This window comes from Linepithema humile, chromosome 1, assembly GCF_040581485.1.
Source record: "Linepithema humile isolate Giens D197 chromosome 1, Lhum_UNIL_v1.0, whole genome shotgun sequence".
Lineage (NCBI taxonomy): Eukaryota > Metazoa > Arthropoda > Insecta > Hymenoptera > Formicidae > Linepithema > Linepithema humile.
In genome coordinates, this window is record NC_090128.1 from 25,643,314 (window position 1) to 25,668,213 (window position 24,900).

Consider the following 24,900-nt stretch of genomic DNA (forward strand, 5'->3'; position numbering starts at 1 on the left):
CTTACTTTATAATCCGTAATGATTATAGGCAATTCGGATTAAAATAATTAAAATTCTTATTAATATCTCAATACAAAGAACATTATGCATAGAAATGAAAAGTTAAACAAATCACATGATCAAATATTATATTGTTAATATTCCTAACTGAATATATTTGCCATTATATGCTGCATTTTTTCGCGTAGTATTTTATTAAAACTAAAGATCGAGTATTTTACATTAGATTAATTCAAGCTTTCATCATAATAAACGCTTTTCTTAATATGTTAGACTTAATAATATATAGCAACGTTAAGAAATTTTTTTACCAAAAAATATTTTTTGCTGCATTATCGCAGCGACGTGAAATTAGACAAATGTACGTGACGTCACGAATGTAACGGTACTTGTTAGTTCACGTCGAGCGTCCTTATGGGCCTATATGAAGTTAGCCCCCCATTTTTCGATTTTGAATATTTTTTTAGTTGTTCCAGGTTGTTCTACGTTTGTTCTATATTGTTCCAAAGTTATGAACAAAAAAATCGAAAAACATGACGGGAAAAGCAAAAAAACGATTTATTTTTGTGGCCACCCATTTTTTTTAAATTCAAATTTTTTTGCTGTTCTGGATTGTTCTAATTGTTCTAAACATTGTTCTAAAATATTAATCCCCCTAAAAAAGAATTTAAAAAGATATAGCAAAAAATAGCATTAAGCGTCCAAATAGTATTTTTACATTTATCGCTATTATTATATTATGTTTTGACACCAAATTACATATTTAAGCTAAAAACGAATAGAACAAGCCAGAACAACTCTCAGTTTCACCAGAACAAACATATAAAAGGCACTTTACTCTTGAAGGTAGAGAATTATTTTGTCTTTTTCGACCGATAATGTTACATCAGCGACACTAAAACCTAGAACAATGAGAAATAGACACAGAACAATCCGGAACAACTCTCAGTTTTGTCAGAACAAACGTTTAAAGAGCACTTTACTCTTGAAGGTAGAGAATTATTTTGTCTTTTTCGACCGATAATGTTACACCAGCGACACTAAAACCTAGAACAATGAGAAATAGACACAGAACAATCCGGAACAACTCTCAGTTTTATCAGAACAAACGTTTAAAGAGCACTTTACTCGTGAAGGTAGAGAATTATTTTGTCTTTTTCGACCGATAATGTTACACCAGCGACACTAAAACCTAGAACAATGAGAAATAGACACAGAACAATCCGGAACAACTCTCAGTTTTGTCAGAACAAACGTTTAAAGAGCACTTTACTCTTGAAGGTAGAGAATTATTTTGTCTTTTTCGACCGATAATGTTACACCAGCGACACTAAAACCTAGAACAATGAGAAATAGACACAGAACAATCCGGAACAACTCTCAGTTTTATCAGAACAAACGTTTAAAGAGCACTTTACTCTTGAAGGTAGAGAATTATTTTGTCTTTTTCGACCGATAATGTTACACCAGCGACACTAAAACCTAGAACAATGAGAAATAGACACAGAACAATCCGGAACAACTCTCAGTTTTGTCAGAACAAACGTTTAAAGAGCACTTTACTCTTGAAGGTAGAGAATTATTTTGTCTTTTTCGACCGATAATGTTACACCAGCGACACTAAAACCTAGAACAATGAGAAATAGACACAGAACAATCCGGAACAACTCTCAGTTTTGTCAGAACAAACGTTTAAAGAGCACTTTACTCTTGAAGGTAGAGAATTATTTTGTCTTTTTCGACCGATAATGTTATATCAGCAACACTAAAACCTAGAACAATGAGAAATAGACACAGAACAATCCGGAACAACTCTCAGTTTTGTCAGAACAAACGTTTAAAGAGGCTTTACTCTTGAAGGTAAAGAATTATTTTGTCTTTTTCGACCGATAATGTTACATCAGCGACACTAAAACCTAAAACAATGAGAAATAGACACAGAACAATCCGGAACAACTCTCATTTTCGCTGAAGCAAGCATATAAAAAGTACTTTATTCTTAAAGGTGGAGAATTATTTTGTATTTTTTGTATAATAACGTTGCAGAGAAAACAAATACGCAACGCTTAACGCTGGCCAAGGAAATCCCCACCATTCTTTCTCACTGCGCCAGCGCGTCTAGCTGTCTAGCCATAGTCAGTAGTCAGTGTTGAGCATTTATTCTCTTCTCTCTGCGCTTAGCGGACGGATCTTCTATTGTCGTTAGTCGTTAGCTTTCCGCGATATATCACGTGATCAGCATTTTCTTTTATAAAGTATTTTAAATGATCAATCTTGAGATCATTTGAAAGTTATACTTGGAAAAAAATAATATTTGTAGCATTTTGTATGCGATATTATCTTTATTTTTTTTTCGATTTTCTGAAAAATTGTTTGATATGGCTGCGCACGTAGAAAATATCTTGGATATTATTTCATCTCTAGATTTTCATGATATAATAAGTCCTTGCGGAAAACCCGTTGTTCCCAGTTCTGAAATTTATGCAAAAATTAGCGATATTATTAAACAAAATCCCGATAATTCTAAGCACTTAAAGCCAAAGTATATTTATGTAATTTTACAAAAAAATAGATATGGCATTTGGGACAAAATTTTAAAGATTTTCAATTTTGAGATTGGTTCATCAATTATTGAATCAGATCAAGATATTACTTTAAACGAAACTAACACTGATCTTATCACTTTTAATTTAAAATTATCTTATAAAGTTTGGTTAAAGATAGCTCCCGAAGAAGTATTTTATGCAGATAATGTTTTAAAGGAAAGAAGATACAATGTTTTATTACGCAAGGTATGGACTGATGAGTTATATGCAGAAATATATGCTGTAACGAAATTACCATGTCCTTTAACTTTTAAACATTGCAAGATATCTGGAACTGGTATTTTTTTAACTGTGTCTGGTCGATGTCCAGAATGTGATTGTATTTTTAAAGGTTGTGTTATTAACAAACCTTTAATGCAAACTGATATAATGATGGAATGTGTAATTGAAAATTTCGATGATTCAATTATACATAAAAAAAAACGACAATTAAAAGGTGAAAGAAGAATTAAAGTTTCCAAAGAAATGGTCGACGCAAATATTTTGCCATGTATGTGGCGTAGAAAGGAAGCCGATAAACTTATGAGTTTTGGTGATAATGAGCCAGCTCATTTACCAAATGTTGATGTTATACGTAAAGCAAAGGAACAAAGACGCAATGTAGATTTAGGAATATCTGTTAGCGATCCAATAGAAAGTATAAAACAAATGAAATATAATATTCATGCAGGACACATTCATTCAGTTGGGTTAGATCCATTTTTTGTCCACTACTGGACACAAGAACAAATGGCAATATATCTTAAATATTCAAATTTTATTTGTGTCGATGCTACAGGATCGTTAGTAAAAAAATTAAAATTACCAAATAATGAATTGTCTTCGCATATTTACTTATATCAGATAGTAGTAGAAACACCAGCATCAAAAATGCCCGCATTTCAAATGTTAAGCACGATCCAAAATACTAATGCGATTATGTACTGGTTTAACGAAATAATTAGAATAGGTTGTACACACAAACAAAATTTTCCCTATCCTAAACAAGTAGTTTGCGACTTTGATAAAGCATTGATGGGCGCTGTAGCAAAATCATTTGGAAGATGCAAAAGTTTAAAAGATTATTTACAACAATGTTTTTGTTATCTTAATGATTTACCCTATAATTTACCATCATGCCTTATTCATTTAGATATCTCACACTATGTACATTTAATTTCTCGATGGGATGAATTTAAAAGTATACATCCACGAGTAAAAACATTTTATATGTTAATCATGGCCTATTTAACAAAAATAACTGATTTTCAAGAATTCGAAAATGTCATTAGATCCGTTATAATACTTTGTAATAGTGAAGATTGTGGTTTATATAAAAATAAATTAGAAAGTTTAGCTGAGCAAGCTTTAAAATATTTACAGAATATAATTAAGGGTAATACAGATATAAATAATATAATAAAAAATGAAACTATTAAAGACATTTCAACAGCACAAGCATTACTTTTTAATAATAAAGATACTGAAAGTTTTGAAAAGCATACTATTGATAACTGGCTAAATGTTTTATTCAAAGATTGCATAAATGCAGTTACTTCTGCCCCTCAGGGTGAAGCAATTAATTCATATTATGCTCCTGCTTTAACTACTAAAATAAAAAATTTATTACATTACTTTCCATTGTTTACGTGTACTATGACAAATGCATTTAAACTCGAAAAAATACATATTAGCTCATCCGCCGTAGAATCGGAATTCAATGATCTTAAGCATCGCATATTAAAAAATGAATGTCGACCGATGCGCATTGATAAATTTTTAAGCATCCATTTAAAATCATTTTCAGGAAAAGCGAAATTAGCTATAGCCAAAAAAGAACTAGATTTGAATTTAAAGGAAGGACAAGTAAATTACGAAACAAAAAAAGACAAGGAAAATGAGACAAATATTAATGACAAAGAATTTTCAAATTTTTCATTTGAAATAGAGAATTTTGATTTAAATAAAAATGAAGCAACATCTGATGACATTATAGAAAATAAAGAAAATATCTATGATATGAAAAATACTTCTAATCTAAAAACACCGGATTCTTCATTTGATGAACCTCATGATTTGTCATTGGAACAAAATTGGCGAAATAAAAATGCTCCTAAAAAAGTTAAACGTACATATCTCAATGTTCGACCTAATTGGAATATTACGGAATTGAATAAAAAAAATGTAGTTGGTATTGATATGCTTGTAAATGGAAATTTATGTCCCTCAATTGCAGAAAAAAATATAAAATATGTCGTACAAAATACATGTGGATTTGATAGTATCTTTCATATTTTAGCTTCTGCAAGTATACATAATTTGTTCCGTCAAGTGATTGAATCAAGTTCCACGAAAACCTTTGAATTTTTGAAATTGTTTTTAAAAACCGGTTCAAGTAAATTAACTTACAAAAAAAGAGCGGAATTGTTACGTGAAGTAGAATTTTTTGTAAGCGAAAATATCCCTGGCGTCATAATTATTAACGCAGTTTCGAATATTTCTTATTTTTCCGAACAATTATTCAAGGAAGACTTCAGTTATCATCTAAATAAAACTTGCACAAAATGTGAAACTGTTGTCGAACGTAAAGGAATCATTTTACCAATTAATATTGATATATTGAAACAGTTTGGACATGAAAAATTACAAGATGCAATAGACAAATATACTCACACATTAAATAAAAAATGTAAAAAATGTAGCAGTGAGATTAATATTAACTTAGAATATGGAAATATAATATTTATCGAAACTACGGATGGTACAAACCATAAAACTAAATTATGCAATTTTAAAAATAATTTAATACTAAATAGAGCACAATATGAATTAGCGGGAGTAATTCATTTTGAAGGACATAGAAAAATAACATCTGTAGGACACTATACTGCATTCGTAAAAAATAATGAGTGGATGCAATTTGATGACTTGTGTAAAAAACCAGTACATGTTACGAATGATGTAGAGATAAACCCAGAAGTATGCATATACATAAAAACTTAAAAATCTTTTAAATACATATATATATATATATATATATATATATATATATATATACGTAATAATAACTTAAATTATGATATATATATATATATCATAATTTTACGTTATTATAGATTATGCGTTATTATAGATTATATAAACTTTAAAAACTGAAAACTTTAAAAAATTAAAAAAAATAAATAAATAAAAAAATTAAAAAAAAATTTTTATGTGTAAAAAAACCAGTACATATTATGAATAATATAGAAATAAACCTAGAAGTATATGTATATAAATAAAAACTTAAAAATTTATACAATATATATATATCATAATTTTACGTTATTATAGATTATGCGTTATTATAGATTATATAAACTTTAAAAACTGAAAACTTTAAAAAATTTAAAAAAATAAAATAATAAAAAAATAAAAAAAAATTTTTATGTGTAAAAAAACCAGTACATATTATGAATAATATAGAAATAAACCTAGAAGTATATGTATATAAATAAAAACTTAAAAATTTATACAATATATATATATATATATATATATATATATATATATATATAATAATTTTGCGGTTATAGATAATATAAACTCCAAAACCTTAAAATTATAAAAACTAAAACTTAAAACTATAAAAAAATTTTTTTTAATTTGAAAACATTAAAAACAATTAAAAAACATTTTAAAAAGTAAAAAATATTAAAACTAAAAAAAATTACAAAAACAATTTTTATAAAAAAAAAATCTTACAATTTTAATCAATTGTAGAAGAATTGGAATTGGAATTCAATTATATATACACGTACAAGACCTTAAGCGTGAGAGGTAAGAAAACTCACTTTAATCAAGCATTCCAAAAAGAATCTGGATCATTGATCTAAAGACGCATAAAATTAAAAGTTAAATATTTAATTTAAAGTAATGTAAAGTAAAATATCTTGGAAACTATACGTTTTTTAAAACAAAAAAAAGAAAAAATGTCATAAATATCTATATCCAAGAATGTCTTTTATATATTTCTAGTGTCGTTAATGCGACGTTATCAGTCGCATCAAGCGACGTTATCAGTAAAAAAAAAAAAAAAAATTATCTCCAGGAGTAAAGTGCTCCTTATACGTTTGTTCTGACAAAACTGAGAGTTGTTCCGGATTGTTCTGTGTCTATTTCTTATTGTTCTAGGTTTTAGTGTCGCTGGTGTAACATTATCGGTCGAAAAAGACAAAATAATTCTCTACCTTCAAGAGTAAAGTGCTCTTTAAACGTTTGTTCTGACAAAACTGAGAGTTGTTCCGGATTGTTCTGTGTCTATTTCTCATTGTTCTAGGTTTTAGTGTCGCTGGTGTAACATTATCGGTCGAAAAAGACAAAATAATTCTCTACCTTCAAGAGTAAAGTGCTCTTTAAACGTTTGTTCTGATAAAACTGAGAGTTGTTCCGGATTGTTCTGTGTCTATTTCTCATTGTTCTAGGTTTTAGTGTCGCTGGTGTAACATTATCGGTCGAAAAAGACAAAATAATTCTCTACCTTCAAGAGTAAAGTGCTCTTTAAACGTTTGTTCTGACAAAACTGAGAGTTGTTCCGGATTGTTCTGTGTCTATTTCTCATTGTTCTAGGTTTTAGTGTCGCTGGTGTAACATTATCGGTCGAAAAAGACAAAATAATTCTCTACCTTCAAGAGTAAAGTGCTCTTTAAACGTTTGTTCTGACAAAACTGAGAGTTGTTCCGGATTGTTCTGTGTCTATTTCTCATTGTTCTAGGTTTTAGTGTCGCTGGTGTAACATTATCGGTCGAAAAAGACAAAATAATTCTCTACCTTCAAGAGTAAAGTGCTCTTTAAACGTTTGTTCTGACAAAACTGAGAGTTGTTCCGGATTGTTCTGTGTCTATTTCTCATTGTTCTAGGTTTTAGTGTCGCTGATGTAACATTATCGGTCGAAAAAGACAAAATAATTCTCTACCTTCAAGAGTAAAGTGCCTTTTATATGTTTGTTCTGGTGAAACTGAGAGTTGTTCTGGCTTGTTCTATTCGTTTTTAGCTTAAATATGTAATTTGGTGTCAAAACATAATATAATAATAGCGATAAATGTAAAAATACTATTTGGACGCTTAATGCTATTTTTTGCTATATCTTTTTATTAAATTCTTTTTTAGGGGGATTAATATTTTAGAACAATGTTTAGAACAATTAGAACAATCCAGAACAGTAAAAAAATTTGAATTTAAAAAAAAATGGGTGGCCACAAAAATAAATCGTTTTTTTGCTTTTCCCGTCATGTTTTTCGATTTTTTTGTTCATAACTTTGGAACAATATAGAACAAACGTAGAACAACCTGAAACAACTAAAAAAATATTCAAAATCGAAAAATGGGGGGCTAACTTCATATAGGCTCCTTATGGTCAAGTTGAATCGCGATCGCTCCGCATTCGCGTGTCTTTACCCATTCCGAACAAATTCCGCGTGCGAATAAGTGTCGCGAGTGCCGAATTTGGCGATGGGCGATTGTTTCAAGGCATCAAATATGTCCATGCGATGGCGTTTCTCGGCGTCCGAAATTGATTTGACGCCTTGCGTTTTGCCGCGAAACATCGTTTCCCGGTACGCGTCTTTCGTGTTATTCGCTTTTCCAACAAGCGACGCGTATGCCATTTTCTATCTACATTGGAAAGCATAAAGGGCATCAACAAAAGCATCAACGAATCGCGATGAACTCGCTGATGCGCGATGAACTCGCTGAGTGAGGCAAGTAAAGTTGCCTACAATATCGCAGTGTTCGTGTCCGCCATAACACTTTCGCATTCTTGGCGTAGGTCAGTTCGTGCGCCGAAAGATCTCCAATGTCGTAGGTAAAACGCGATCGCGTTGTTTTTATTCGTTTCGAGTACGAATTCCGCGTGCGAACGAGTATTCGGGAGTGTCGAAATTCGGGAGTGTTAAGATATGAACGACGGGCGATCATCTCAGTGTATTTATCAATCTGTACGATCGTGATTAACGTTTTTTTAAGTGTAGAGAATATCTATAGATAACCTATTTGTGCCGAGGACATTGTATGTTGTGTGGATTTCGAAACTGTCAGTTTCGCGAAATATAAGTGATTTAATAAAGTGCTGAAACTTCAATATGTATCGTGAAATGCGAGTGATTTAGTAAAAATGATGATATACCGCAGTGGATTTTTCGTAGCGTTCTGGCTTTCCTGGAAGCTCGCTCGTGTTTACAAGGGGAACGTTCCCCTTCCCCACTCACTTGCTCTCCCGTGTCTCTCGCGGTTTTTTACCCTTCAAAACTACATTTCACATATAAACAAGTATCACGAATGCGAGTCGTGTGTTTATTAGTCCGTATGATTGCGATCAATTTTTGATATTCATAATAACGCGTTGAAATAATCTATTTGCCATCTATAATAAAAAATTTGATTTATCAAAGCACGAGTGAATTAGTGATTAATAAAGTGCGCGAGTGCATAGCAATCAAGAATGCCACAGGATGAGGATTTACAAAGATGAAAAGGATGGATTGAAAGAAGTAACATGAAAAAGGACCAAAGCGGTAATCAGAAACAGAAAGGAATAACATATGCAGCGGCGGTGCACCGACTGGTGAGTAAATTTGTTTGTTATATTTGCGTATTGATTTATTCATTGATTTATTATGCAATTGTAACAATATCTATTTATTTCCTGATTAATGATTTGTAATTTAATCATATTCGACGATTATTTTTACCCTGAATATTTTTCTATTATTTAATGGTCAAATTACTGATTATTCCGTAATCGTACTCAATAATACTTAATTATATTTGGCTCAATTATGATGCAATAATAACGCGGCAGGGAATATTTTTAACGCATCGTTTTTACAGACGATGTGTATCATTTTTTGTAAAAATGTAAAAAAGACATTTTAATATATAAATAACAATTGCGTATAGAGTCCAATTTCAATTTGTCATCTTTTGAAATATGTACACTTAGATGTATGAATAAAACGATTCACAAAGACGCAGAAAGGTAGGACTGTGAATCGAGGCGAGGTTTTGAGCAAACGCAAGCTCGGGATGAGCGAACGGAGTCAACGAACTTCTCTTCGCATTTACGTAACCCCGGTCGTGTAAACATATCGATCTCGGCGGGGGCATGTGTGTGCATTGGTAGCTTTATTTCGCCCCCCGGTTTATACTAGCGATGAGACTACCAGAGTGAGTCAAGTTGATACTCGTTCTCGCGGTCCTTTGTCGGATCGGTCGCGCGCAACGTCGCAAACGATCGCATTCCGACTTGCACGTTCCACGTTCCGCATTCGGATCGGACGACGCATCACGTAAAAGAGAGGGACGTCACACTCGACGTAATATTTTCAAGCAATCGCATCCGATACGCGGAAATTGCTTTTTCTCATGCGAGGAATTCTCTTCTGCAATTATACATGAATCGTGCTGCGAAAAACACCGCGACAGATAATACAGATACTTTTTAGGACGTTTGTGTTTCTTGCTTTGTTGCGATTTTTATGCACTTTCATTCTACGTAATCGATATTCGCGCTTAACATTTTCCAAGTCGAAAGATGTTTGAACAATAATTGTAAAGGCAAAACAACAAATTTTTGAAAGTAAGATAAAATAAACTATCAAATCGGATTTAATTATAATTTATATATAATTACAACTAAAAATAATAAATATAAAGAATCAAAATCAAGTTTTTTAAAAATTATTATTTTGTTTTTTCTTCAATCTATCTTCTTTCGATAGAATATACCACATATAAATATCGTAATTAAAAAAAATATGTATGTCCGATTGAGGTATGTGCTTGACGAACATTTTCAATTTATATTCTTGAGTATTAAAAAACTTTTTTTTACTTCGCTGTTTTTATTTTGAAATTACTTCTGAAATCTATATTTAAAAAAATATAAACTTACGTACTGCAAAGCCTTTTGCAAACAAGCAACATTGAATTGCTCCAAAAAAGTTAAAAAACGCGCTACGGGAAAGTTACTTACCGGGTTTGAAATGTACACAGCGTCGATGGCACGTGCTGCGATGCATTGGCCGCCTAACGGTACAGTTCCGTTTTCTACAGCTGACTCTCGTTCCGTCGCTGTTGACACCACTTCACGAAATAAGCGAATTCTTTTTAGGATCTTCGCAACAGTCCGTTCTTTAAACATTGTTCACTAACGCACACTCGTAATTTATACGCGTTGTTATTGTCAGTCGTACGATGGACTATACGAGTATCAATTCGTAACAACTCTTCGTTTCCAATATCCCAATTTTTAAACGACGCGCGCGCGTGTGTGTGTCTGTGTGTATAAAGTTATTTTTGTAACGAGATAGATGTATCCTCTCATTGTTTGATTTTGATAAGTTTCGATGTACGTCATCCGTGATATTTGTCGTCAATTGTTAATGAACGAATCGCGATTATCACTAATGAAGAGAATAATGAAAATATTTATATTGTGAAACGTGCAAGTTTTGTTCGTTAAATGCACGCTGCATGGCACAGAATGAGAGATTACGGAGAGAAGGGCTAATTATTAACTTTGTTAAGTATTAATCTGCCATATTTCGCAATTCGTAGTGATTAACAGGAGTTAATTAGTCAATCGTTAGTCGTCAACAAGATAGCAGATATAGCGATATTAAGAGGGGAATGCGCGATGCGGAATTCGACCCCATGAATCATAGTCGTTTATTACTTGCACAATGTCGTCGCATCAGTGCGACTCGACGAGACGAAATCTCGTTAAATAGCCGTTGATTCCGCAATTAAAGTTAACTCGGTTACGCGACAATCGCTTGTAATTTAATCAGCGCGCGTAGTTACTCATTTCCATTATTTTACATAATATCAAGTGGCGATACTGGAACGCTAATTAACGGTAGTCATGTAATAGCACAATGCGGTCCTCTACCGCAGTCTATGTAATTATAGCGGTTGGAAAAAAAATTGCATCATGTGCGTGGGGGAGTTCGCGATACATTGTCGCGAAAACGGCTATAAATTCGCGAGATTCGTTGAGGTGAAAATTTATACCAAACGTTCGCGTAGCGTGATACATCTCTATGCATATAGGGTGTGTTGCAATTCGCGATTTCAAATTTTGTGACAAATTTGTTTCTATTTTTGGCGCAAATTTTTCGTAGAGAAAATTTTGGCTCCATTATTTGTTGGAACATTTTAATGTACATATGATAAGTTAATATTAAACCTTGAATTAGAATTTTTACGCGAGTAATTAGGTTTTATTAATTGAATATATTCTAAAAATTTAATTTATAAAAAAATTTCTCATTTTCTATTATTTATGATTCTAATAATGACTTTGTTTTGCACTTAGAGAAAGATTCATTATGTATTCTGTAAATACCTGTGATTAGAATTGAGGTCAAAGGTTTCTTGTCACCTTAATTGCGTTTTACAGTGATATTTTTCTAGCCACGCATACGACGTGTTTTTCTTTTATCGAACCCGCATATCTGATATTCTTTAATCGATTTTGAATTGTCCAGAGAATTAGTTTTGTTAAGAATGCAAATTAAGGTCGCTGATTCTGGGACACACTATATATGCGCGTGGTACGCAGTGACTACTGATATACGGCGGCTCGCGGAGTTCGAGCACGACGCCGAATTTAATAACGCGGAACTGTGGCGCGACGAGGTGCAACGCGGTCCATACACAATCGGGACAATCAACGTCGTCGAGCCGGCCATTAGCCTCCGATTACGGCCGACTTTATTACAGACGACTGCCACTCCTAACGCGAAACGCACAATCGGCGGCATTATTGGTAGACGCAGTCGGTGCTCGTATAGAGAGGGACGAGCCATGAGTGCTCTATCCCGACGATCGGATTTGCTTCGCAGCGGGCACTCGAGTCGAGTCGTTTTCGCTCGAGGCGAACGAACGTTATCGGCGCGCGGAAGGGAGAGGGGGGAACTATTCTTAAAACAGCACGCTTAATCGACGGACGTCACTTAAAGGGGAAATGACAACGGCTAATGAACATGTCTCCTGCGCATCGACCGTGCAACGCGTCACTTTGCTTGCGTTTCTCTCTCTCTTGACCACTTTCTCGATTTGTCCGAGTGTATAACCGGATGTCATATTTTTATCGGCAAAGTGTGTGCGAGTAGAAAAATGATAAAAGATAAATAAGCTTTGCGCGTGGAGGGACGTCGATTAAACTAACGAGAATCGCGATTAATAATCAATCAATAGTCACCGGATAAAATAAATTCAACTAATTTTGCTTTGTTATAAATAGCTTTTAAATATCTCTTATGTGAGTGTGGTATGCTTTGTTGTAAACAGCTTTTAAGCATCGTTCATGCGCAAAGAGAACCGGAGATAAACACTGGCAAAGCACATCTGCGAAGCGTCTAAAGATATGTATATGATGCGATAAGAAGCAAACAGTGCACGAATTCCCCTATTCATCGCGTAAAAACCGAACAAAAGAGCTCATTCGCGATAACCGTAATACATGTAACTACGCAATTATCTACCCGCTTCCCCCCAGAAGGAATTCCGTTCTACCTATCCCACTGTTCACACTGGGAACATACTTCTCACCAGCGGGAAACGCGAATCTGGGATAGAATCCAGGATTGTTGTAGGACGTGGGAAGAGCGCCGTGCGAAGCAATGTCCAACACGAACGATTGCACTCGCTCGTTCCCGAGAGGTTAGGTATATCGGTGGCAGAGCCATGGATGCGTCATCATCGATCCGTGGATCCTCTCGTGATCGACCACGAACGTGAGCGGCTTTGCATCGCGTCGCGACTAAACGACGATACGTGAGGACGACACTCGCGACGAGATTTGCGTGCGATGCGATACGCGGCTACCGCATTGTCCCACTTCACGCATCGTTTTGGTAATTGGCTCGCGGCCCGTCGATTCCCGTGGCTTGACAACAACACGGTCGCCATTTTTGACTGACTATCGAACGTGACAGTACAGCGCGTAGGCGAAAAAGAAGAAACGCGCGAGAAAGAGAAACACCCGCGGCGGCACGGACGCAATAATGATCTTGAACCAATACTTAATCCTTCCATGTCCGATGTAACTTTCACATCACATACCGGTTTTACTACTGTTTCATTTCATTCTCTTATGTTTGCTCCGTTTCAAGGCCATTAACTGCGACTTATAGAAACGCATTTCTGACACAATCTTTCAACACAAGCTTTACAGATGTAGATTATTCGCCGTATATACTTATTTCATTTAACTTGTATTTCTATGTATTAAATACTTTTTTTTAATTTTAGAAAATAATTAGAATAGTGAACAATTAAATTCATCCTGCATATTTTACAATTCAAGGCAAAATTATATTTACAATTTTAAATAATAAATTGTAAATATAGCAATGGATGAGGAAAAAAATTTCACATTTTTTTACCAGTTATAAATACGAGCTATAACTTGAATGTTTTGTGCGCGCATGGTACTGCCTTTAAATATATATTCCTAGAAGCTTAACAATGCTCCGCGCTCGCCTTTAAAATATTGATAACCGATGCTCCCCACATGCGGAGCGAAAACAAACGCGCGTGCCGCGACGACGTGCGCGACCGGCGAGATGCATTCGCGTGCGGTCATCTGTTTTCGCTCGTTCGCGCGAGCTCGCGAATAACGCGCGCACGGAAAATTAGTCGCTCATATCTTTCGCGCGAGCACACAGCAAGCGGAACAAAAAGAGGGATAGAGCGGAAGAGGAAGAGGGGGAGGGGGGAAAACACGCGTGTAATTCCGGTGAATTTTCGTGAAATTGCGCTCACGTCGTTCTCTCGCGGGCACATTGCCATTGCCAACGCCGCCCGTCCGCCCCGGGTCCATTTTATGGCTGACTCAGCAACGAATTTCACCGACGCGGCAACGAATATTGCTATTGGTAACAGTTTCTGAATACCGTGGTGGTGCCGGTGCCGCAATTTTCGCCCGAGACGAATATACCGTGCGCGAACACGGCGGCAGCGAGGGCCCGGGCCGGGTTCACCGCACATGTTTTCGCCTCTCGGGCCGTTCCTCTCGGCAGGGCCATTTTCGCTGCTGCTGGAGGAAACCGTTCCGGTGCGAAACGAGACGGGTTAACCCTCTTGCGGTTCCGCTCTGTTCCGCGACAGTTGCTTGTCAGGTCCCATTTAGCCTCTACACCGCGATGCGTTTAGCTGCCGGCCCCGAACCCGGCTCTTCGGAGAACAATGCTGCTCACCTAACTGAAAGAATTCTATCTGACATATCAAAGTCATTTTTCAGAAAATGACATTTTACGCTTGTGTGCTTCACATTTTACATGTTGTTTAACTGAAGGGTGTCGTTTTTTGACGAAACACGAACCATCTATTTTAGTATAGAAATGCTGATATGCGTTAAAAAAAGTGTATCAAAGATATCTTGAAATCTAATCTTTCTGTTGTCTTTTAGACTTGTAAATGTTTTGAGTTTTTTGGTTATTTTCTGCGAAATTGTTCCGCCTGGTTTAAAATTAAGGGAAAATGCAGACAGGATATTTTAACACGCAAAATTTAGTAATACATGTCTCTTATATTTATTATTTCTACATAAAATAATAATATTGCAAATTGACGATAAAAAGCTTTCGTCGCTTGTCTTCTGTTCGATATATATTGTGGAAGTTTTGCTTTAATTGAGTTAATTGAGTTAACGTCAAGATAACCAAACTTGTAATCCTCCGGATTATGTCCTTCTCAGGCGGGCTACAAAACTTATATATTTTACGAACTTGTTTAATATGTTACGTTGATAATACTCACCTTTTAAGATAATAATACTCATTTAATCTTTGTTGGTAAATACTAACTTTAGGGAAAAAGATCCAGAAGTGGTTTGTAATATTAAAAGCACGATTAAAATTTTGTAGAAAGAAAAACGAGAAATTTCCCCCTTTCATTTGTTCTGCAAGCAGTAAAAAGTTGAAACATATTCATATTAATTATTTAATTAAAATAATTATCTCTGGCTGCGGTTTTCTCCTAGTAAAGTTATTACTACCCGCTGGTCCGGTATTATTGCAAGTCAAACATAAATTTAATATTTAATTAGTAGAATAATATAGACAATAAAATTTTTTTTATTATTAGAGAAGAGGAATTTTTTAAAATAATTTAAATAAATAATTATATAATTTATTACTGTAGACATAGGAATAGATACAAAAATAATTACAGAAATAGGACTAATAGAATTTTAAAAATTATATCAGTAATATTTCTTTTTTTAAATTAAAATATTTTAATTTTGCTAATTAATAATAAGTTTTAATTAAAAACAATTTTTATAATGTGATTTTCATGAAATATTTGTTAACCATAGCTTTTTTGACCAATTTAGAGATGATTTCAGCGAATAAATGTTACAAATGTAATTATAAAATAATCTTTATAATTACTATTTTATTTAATGGATGCGCTGTAGATACGGAAATATAATTAGACGACTTTTGCATGAAAGAAATTTATATCGGGCTCGATTTATATTCGCATTCGCGCGATGTAGTAAAATTATCGCATCCGTCTTATCGTTTCACGAATGCGGTCGCATTTTTAATTCAGACGACGACTCAAGAAATGTATTTCGCTGACGAGATCGGACGAGCGAGATACCGCACGCCGCGGTGCGGGGCGTTGAGTGCGCGCTGTTATTAAATCACAGTGTGTATGTACATCGCGCGGCTGCGTTATAGCAAACACACGTTATACACGCTTCGTGGCGTCCCGACGATTGATAGATACCGTCGTTCGATATTTCAAAAGCGCATTGTTCGATGCGGACTTTGTCTACGCGTGTCGCAATAGGCGGTTTCTCCAGCTATCGTCGCGTCGTCGTCAACGGCATGCGTAATTCCGCGTATTGCACGTAGAATGCCCGAATGAGATTAAACCTTGTGAAATAGGCTATTGTGTATCCGCACGTTGCGCAAGTACTTAAATAGTCATCGCTGTGCTCTGTTGGTGTCTATTCGCGAGTAAATATACGCTCCGTTCTCGTCTTTCGGCGTTTCTCGTATGTAAATCGCCGTGTAGCGCAAGTCATTATCTACCATTACGCGATCCTTGATCGCTTTTAAAGATACGTTCTCTGCCTATTTAGCTGCGTCTTAATTTCTGAACTTTGCATAATAGTCTAGTCTGCTGATCTCACGTTTGGAAATGTATTCCGCACAGCTCAATTTAACTCGCATCCTCCTTCGAGATTTTTATCTCGATTTACGTAAATTTAGCTGAAATTTATATTTAGCTCCGATGTGTGAGGTGAATCACTATTATTGAATCTTACGTTCCGAGATATCGGGCATACCGCACGCGATAATGACGTAACGATCGTCGTGATTTGCCGACCGCCGCCGCCGCCGCCACCGCCGCCGCTGGAAAACTTTGCGTATAATTTCGCGAAAGGGAATTCTGTTATGCGCGCAAACGCTTAAAATATGCGCCAGGCAGTACGAACTCAATTTACTGTCGGTACAGATACCGAATGAACTTCCCTATCAAACCGGAGAGGGAGCTCAGCGGAAATCGTTGCCAAGAAAAATAGTAAGAGCTATTCACTTCGCCGCGTAATGGAGTTAAAGGATTTAGAACTTGGCACACGGGACGGATCGCGGCGGCAGCGGCCTGGTCGAAAAAGGAGCATCTTAACCCTCGGATTACCGAATCTCGTACATACCGCTCGTAGAATGGATCATTGAATGTCGGTCGAACATAAAACACGCCATAAAGGCACAGTCGTTAATTGCCTCGAATGGAGAAAAGCCGAGTATGAAGAAGGAGAAAGATAATAATATTTCCTTAGAAGAAGAAAAGGAAAGGGAGGGAGGATCGCGTTCTCAGAATTCTCGCACACCTGCACCTGTTTTTAATTGGCTTCATGTGGAAGAGAGATCAATCGCTAGTATCTCGATAACGACTTGAGGTGTGAGGACCTATTACGATCGCGTTTCCAATTCGGCCTTGTATTCGTGGCGTACGCATTATTGCACGAAATGCTTCTTACAGTATAATACAAGTACAGTCGATCGCGTGATTGGAGCTCGTTGTGCAATCGGCGCAATGAATCTCGATCCTGATTATCGCGCTGTAATTGTAGCACCGATTGTTGCGACGATAAACATGCATTATTTTTGCCAGGTGTATATATATATATATTCTTGTGCTCTCTCTTTGAGTCGGGAGAGCTTAACTAACTTTGGTTAGCGGTCAGTAATTACTTACAGTAAGAGGGATCCATTTATTTTATTTTTTTCGCAATAAAAAAGATTAAGAGTGGAAAGTATGCGAAAACAAAGTTTTTTAATTAAAATCTCATTTAAGTATTAAGCTAATTATTAAAATGGATTAGTGCAATAACAATAAAGTACAATAAAAACGCGTAAAATAGATAAATACGCCATTGCTTTGTGTTATTTTTTACACTATTTTCTAGCTCTGATTGCATTTTTTCGGTTATCGTTTGATTCGGACAGTACAAATACATACCTTATTTTATTCTCTTTGTGAAGTTTTTTGGCCACGCATATATGATCGTCCTCAAATCCGCAGCAATATTAGTATATGAATTTTCATGAGTTATATTCATGACGCTGTTTATTTTACGGCAGTTCTGTCTTCTATCTATTACTGTACCCCGAGGATAATAAATGTAGCAACAAAAACAGATGTTTTTGCAAACAGAATTAATTTGCAAGGAAGTTATGTACATCTTCAGATATTTGTATATTTTTTTATAATTTAAAGATAATTATTTTAATTTGATTGGCAACCATCCTATTTTTTCATAATTTATAAATTTGCAATGCATAATACATATATATTTTTTGATAAGTAAAGTTTAATGTTTTTATTGAAAAAAGATGGCTAGCAATTGGGCGAAGAATAGTTTTGTTATTAATGCTTAATTCACGTAAATCCACAAATTGACGATGTTGGCGATAAATTATGATGAAATTGTTAGAAAAATGTTTAGAAGAAGGGAAGTTGTGTTGGACATGTGTGTTTCTATGTTTCTACATTCATACGTTTCTTGAAGTTTGACGAAAACTAGGACACCTCTTTCACGTAATCATAGAGTTGTTTTTAATACGTGTTACTATTAAAATACTATAATAAGGCGACATGGTATCTTTGTAAAAAAGACACACGACGTCCAATTATCGAGCTGCAATTACCAAGATAATCAGCGCGTCCGCAATATGTGTAATTTAACTTGGCGAGATTCACGAAATCGGGAAATGCCTCCGCTAGTTAGCGGCGCGTGTTTTGATTGTTTGCGACGAGCCGAAAATTTACTCATCTCCATACGCGCGCCATCAGGCTCCGGCGCGATTCGCCGGCATTCATGAACCAGCAATTTTATCGACAAACACCGGACGACGTTCAAATACATATTTAATGCCTGTATGTGTGTATGCACTTGTGTGCGCGTACGTAAACATGATTTTGCGCATCGAGTACGGGCCGCGCGGTTTGCACAGCTGATGGATCAATACAGGACATTACCGCGACGAGTAATAAGTTGCCAATACCTGATTCATCACCGTCAATACCGTTGGAGTACATCGTGATAATTAGCCGATAATCCTTGAGCGTTCGATAACCGCCGAACGAACGGGGCGAGAGCACTGACGCACTACACGCGTGACAGCGTCGTCGTGCGCGCGTGAACGCTTCCCGTAAATGGTAATTACCGTCCGGGGTGATAACTTTGAAGATACCCGATTAATGCCGGTTCTGTGGTTTAGCATAAGCTAAGGTTGCGGGAGACAGGGCGGTGTTATCGAAGTCAATATCATCAAGCTAGGCTCAGATTGGGGAACGGCGCGATGTACGATGATGATAGTCCTTGAAATAGCGCACGCCGGCGATAAACCATAATTACAGTCTGTGTAGAAAACACGAATTAGCTGCCTGAACATATTATTTTGTCGATCCTGTATTTTTTTGTTATCGGGTATACTGAGTGTTCGAAATCGCTTATAAACCAGTTTTTACTTTCGTATCATCTTATATTTTATCATCGCGTCCTCACATTAGCTTTCTTAATTGGCATGAAGTGATTATTCCGATAGTTAATGTCAACATATTTTTGTCCCAAGTATTCACTTTATATCCATCATTTATTCTTACTTACTTGCGCTCGCCGTATCACTTTATCTCATAAAACAGATGGACAATGACTATAGCCGTCTCGTCGCTATTTATTATCTATGCACTTAGGTTACCAGATAATTTCGCTATTCTACACGTGAGCTACGGCGTAGACGACCGACACTGGGGTTTCGGCCCTTATGAAATATAAGCCGCCACCACCGCACGATCGTTTGCGGCATCGCGCGCAACCCTCGAAATGCATCAAGGGGCTGCATGCGAGCACCGAGGCTCCCACCGGCGGTGTGCATCTCCGCGACCGCACACCCGCGTATTTTATCCTCGTAGACTCCGCGAAGTGTCGTCGTTGTCGCAGCGTCGGTGTTGTATTCCACGCGAAGAATATATACAACGAAATAAAGTCTGTCGATGCGTGGGCGCGCGTGCGAGCGCGCGGTCACAGCCGTTTCCACGTTTCGCGATTACAATCGGGGAAAAGTTCACCGTGTGTGACACCCAGTGCGACGCACCGGTGCAATATTGCGGTAATAAAGACATTTGGCGGAGATCCAGCTGTGTGTATGGGATTTTCCCCCTACTGTAAACAGTCGTTTCGCGGAGACGGACGGCGAAACTTTGCGAGCGCCGTGTGTACTCTCTTCGCGGATTTGATGAACTCTCCCTTTCTCCCTATCTCCGCGTTTGCCGCACGCCTCCTCCGCGCTCGAGATTCTGCCGCAGCGTCTCCTCGCTACCGCTCGCCGTTCTAAAAAACTCGGTGCGTTTCTCTCTCTCTCTCTCTCTCTCTCTCTCTCTCTCTCTCTCTCTCTCTCTCGGGTGCGCGCGCGCCACAGCCATGCTTGTTCATTGTATATACGAATCGCATTACGATTGCTTTCCCGACGACGCCACTCGCGTCGATATTGCATACATGAACGTATCCGTATCCATATATTCGTATCGGTTCCGGTTACATCACCGCAACGCAAACGTGCGCGTCGATAAAAGACCCGCACGCGAAACCACGCGCCGCGATCGTACTCATGCGAGACGTTGATTCACTCTGTCGATCGCGCAATGTCACGACCACGAGGTTTACGAGCTCACCCGTTATGTTATCGTTGCACTTGTACCGGGAATCGTTTGGGTATTGCGCGACCGACATGCATGCATATTCAAATTAAGCCGCGTTCGTTTTCATCACGCGCAGTGGAGGACTCTTGTCACGATTTCGCACGACTAATGCATTTATGCGCGTATCCAAGTCGCGATTGCGAATCGGTAAATACAGCCGGGCACGGCGCGACGACGCAACATTATCGGAATCACGTTGTGGAACAACAGTTTCTCTCTCTTTCTCTCTCTTTTTCTCTCTTGTCGTCGCTCGTTATTTTGCTTTTTTTTTTGGTAAAACTGTGCTTCTTTTTCTTTTTCGTACGAATAACGAACGATTACGATGCGTTTTGCACGCCGTTGCGCGGGCTCGAAAATTTTTAATCTCGTCGACCGAAGCGCACTGCCCGGAAATTAAAATGCGTCCACTTCGTTAGGTAAATTTTTAATATGCGCAAGTAGCGCGTGCCCGCACCTGCGTTCTAGTGCGCGCACCCCTCTGGAAATCCGCACGTAAAGTACGCAAAGCATGATACAATAAAAGTCACAAGTGCAAGGCGAAATTGCGAAAAATCCATATGAGGCGCAATTATAGCGTGCTGTTGGCACTCTCTCCGATATGGTCACCACGCGGCCTTATAATTTTTGCCGAGATGAATATTGTTTCATCGTCGGTTCAACGTGTGTACTGGGATGTCTCGCCATTAAGTTTTAATGACAAACTCTTTGATAAATTTGGGTAGCGTTATTTGTTAGCGGGAATTCCAAGCCATCATTTGTTGGAACTTTTTAATTACAAAGTACTTTCGTAAATATTTGTCAAATTAAAATACTGTCAAAGCAACGTCTATTTAAATATGAAGAATAAAGTCTCTTTTATTATCTTGTAGTATTATTTAAGTTTAATTGAGGAAAATTTTCCCAAATTTTTAATGGGTGATAATTGCAAAACTAAAAAGAACTGAAACATTCCCATTTTTCGGTGCACAATATATTTTAAACAAAGAGATACATTTTTGGACCATTTTTTAACATTTGCATAAGCGAACGTATAATTCGCTTATGCGGACCTCTTCACTACGTGACGCAAAAATCTACGATTCACCGCGAAACTTACCATGCGAAAATATCTCGTAATACGAATGTCAGAGGAATGGTTCTATAAAAGGTCCGCGTACGCTCTTCATTTCATAAAAACGTACGTTTTCATTATCTAATTTCTGCCTCTCATTAGCCAGCGCGGGTTTTTTGTACGCCATACCTTCCGCTTCGGATGCACTTTTGCAAACGTATCACCTGGCGTATTTTTCCCCTGGAGCTACTTGGACCGTTTCACGTATGTCGGAACAATGTCGTCTGCATATGCCCGCCGAAACCGCCAACTTTGACAAAAGAGCCAAAGGGTGCCACATTGTTGTACACATTGCATAGCGTGTCTCAGCGTGACCGATGAAGGTCGTTTACGAACCTCTTTCACCTAGAAGTTCAAGAGAACACGACCGAATTAAAATCGATACCGGTCAACAGCTTTCTCTCTCTCTCTCTCTCTCTCTCTCTCTCTCTCTCTCTCTCTCTCTTTCTCTTTATTTTATAATGAAGAAAGTCACTTTAAGATTTAAAAATAAATAAAATGTTGAAATGAACATTACCGGCAAATCATTATATAATAATTATAAATAAAAAATTAATAGCATCAATAATTCTATTTTAGAGAAAATATAATTATTTTATAGAACAACACGTAAAGAAATAAAATCAAAGAGATTTCTCGCGATTGCTACAATAAAAATTCAATATATATATTACTGACTGTAAAGATAGTGATAATAAGTTTAAAATTTATAACGTTGTTTGATTTTATGTGTTATTTTATAAAATAGTATAAATTATATTTTCTTAAAAATAAAACTATGATGCTATTATTAATAACGGAAAATAGTTGATAATCTTGTATCTCGTCTGTGAGTTTATGAAACTTGATGCATATTTACTTTATGCATTATAGAATTATCGAACCATTTAAACTTTAAGCGGCACGTACCGGTATTGATTCTATCTTTTATGCAATCAGAATTTTTATTGCAGCAATCGTAAGAAGTCTCTTTGATTTTATTTCTTTACCTGTTGTCCTATAAAATAATATAATTATATTTCCTTTAAAATAGAATTATCGATTTTTTTTGCTATTTATTTTTTATTTATAATTATTATATAATTATTTGCCGGCAATGTTAAGTTAGACATTTTATCTTTTTTTAAATCTTAAAGTGACTTTCTTTAAACCTGCACGTGAAGCTAATAGCATTCGATCAATATGTGCATGTCGAAAGTAACGAGAATGTCTTTATTTGTCTAGAAAATTGATGTTTGCCTCCTAACTGATTTAACAAATGCTGAATATATGTATACATATATCCGTAAGAAGAAAAGAAGAGAGAAATTTAATGGATATGTTAGTCGATAGAACCGGATGTTATTCTAATGTCACTCAGGGCGAATAAATTTCGCAATCACATTCAGCAAACACGAGAGCCTTTCCACACACTCATTCCGTGGAGGAATAGATCTGTACCGCGTATCTGGCAGGCTGATTGCGCGTGACGCAGGTTTAAGCATTACGGTAACGCGATATTTTGCGTATTCCCGCGCGCATACACGCCGAGGGTATATTTTATTCATATCCTTACGGGGTTCTCTTCGCGATGCACACGTGTTCGGCGAATATTTCAGCCGTGACACAAAGGTATCCGAATTCGCGGATGTAGAAAACGTCCCGATCGCGGCGCTCATGCATGTATTCATGCACGGCCGCGCGCGCGTCTCTACAAGATGCCCGAGTCGTCCGTATTTTCGCGGCACTCGTTACTCCCTGGCGCACTCCTATGTATAACTCGCCGATGCGGTCCAGACTTTCGTGCGTTACGCCTGCCCCTCGGTGAGGCAGGTGGAGATCTCTTGCAAATTTGTTGAAGAGGGGTTTTGGACACCGTTCCCGTTTATCCCCGGCCTATATGAAGTTAGCCCCCCATTTTTCGATTTTGAATATTTTTTTAGTTGTTCCAGGTTGTTCTACGTTTGTTCTATATTGTTCCAAAGTTATAAGCAAAAAAATCGAAAAACATGACGGGAAAAGCAAAAAAACGATTTATTCTTGTGGCCACCCATTTTTTAAAAAATTCAAATTTTTTTGCTGTTCTGGATTGTTCTAATTGTTCTAAACATTGTTCTAAAATATTAATCCCCTTAAAAAAGAATTTAAAAAGATATAGCAAAAAATAGCATTAAGCGTCCAAATAGTATTTTTACATTTATCGCTATTATTATATTATGTTTTGACACCAAATTACATATTTAAGCTAAAAACGAATAGAACAACCCAGAACAACTCTCAGTTTCACCAGAACAAACATATAAAAGGCACTTTACTCTTGAAGGTAGAGAATTATTTTGTTTTTTTCGACCGATAATGTTACATCAGCGACACTAAAACCTAGAACAATGAGAAATAAACACAGAACAATCGGGAACAACTCTCAGTTTTGTCAGAACAAACGTTTAAAGAGCACTTTACTCTTGAAGGTAGAGAATTATTTTGTCTTTTTCGACCAATAATGTTACATCAGCGACACTAAAACCTAGAACAATGAGAAATAAACACAGAACAATCCGGAACAACTCTCAGTTTTGTCAGAACAAACGTTTAAAGAGCACTTTACTCTTGAAGGTAGAGAATTATTTTGTCTTTTTCGACCGATAATGTTACATCAGCGACACTAAAACCTAGAACAATGAGAAATAGACACAGAACCATCCGGAACAACTCTGAGTTTTGTCAGAACAAACGTATAAGGAGCACTTTACTCTTATATTTAAAAAAATAAAAAAATTCAAATAAAATTTTTATGTGTAAAAAAACCAGTACATATTATGAATAATATAGAAATAAACCTGGAAGTATATGTATATAAATAAAAACTTAAAAATTTATACAATATATATATATATATATATATATATATATATATAATAATTTTGCGGTTATAGATAATATAAACTCCAAAATCTTAAA

The 24,900-nt window shown here is 36.2% G+C and overlaps 2 protein-coding genes across 5 annotated transcripts in view; one reads left to right on the forward strand and one right to left on the reverse strand.

Annotated features, from left to right (window-relative positions):
* The window catches only part of LOC105678041 (uncharacterized), a 36,751-nt gene extending 25,649 nt beyond the window's left edge, over positions 1 to 11,102 (reverse strand). The window contains exon 1 of the mRNA XM_012377020.2: positions 10,597 to 11,102. Within this exon, the coding sequence (XP_012232443.1) occupies positions 10,597 to 10,642 (46 nt within the window). The 5' untranslated portion in view covers positions 10,643 to 11,102. The remainder of the gene's footprint in view (positions 1 to 10,596) is intronic.
* The window catches only part of LOC105678048 (beta-4C adrenergic receptor-like), a 194,683-nt gene that overhangs the window by 15,935 nt on the left and 153,848 nt on the right, over positions 1 to 24,900 (forward strand). The window lies entirely within an intron of this gene.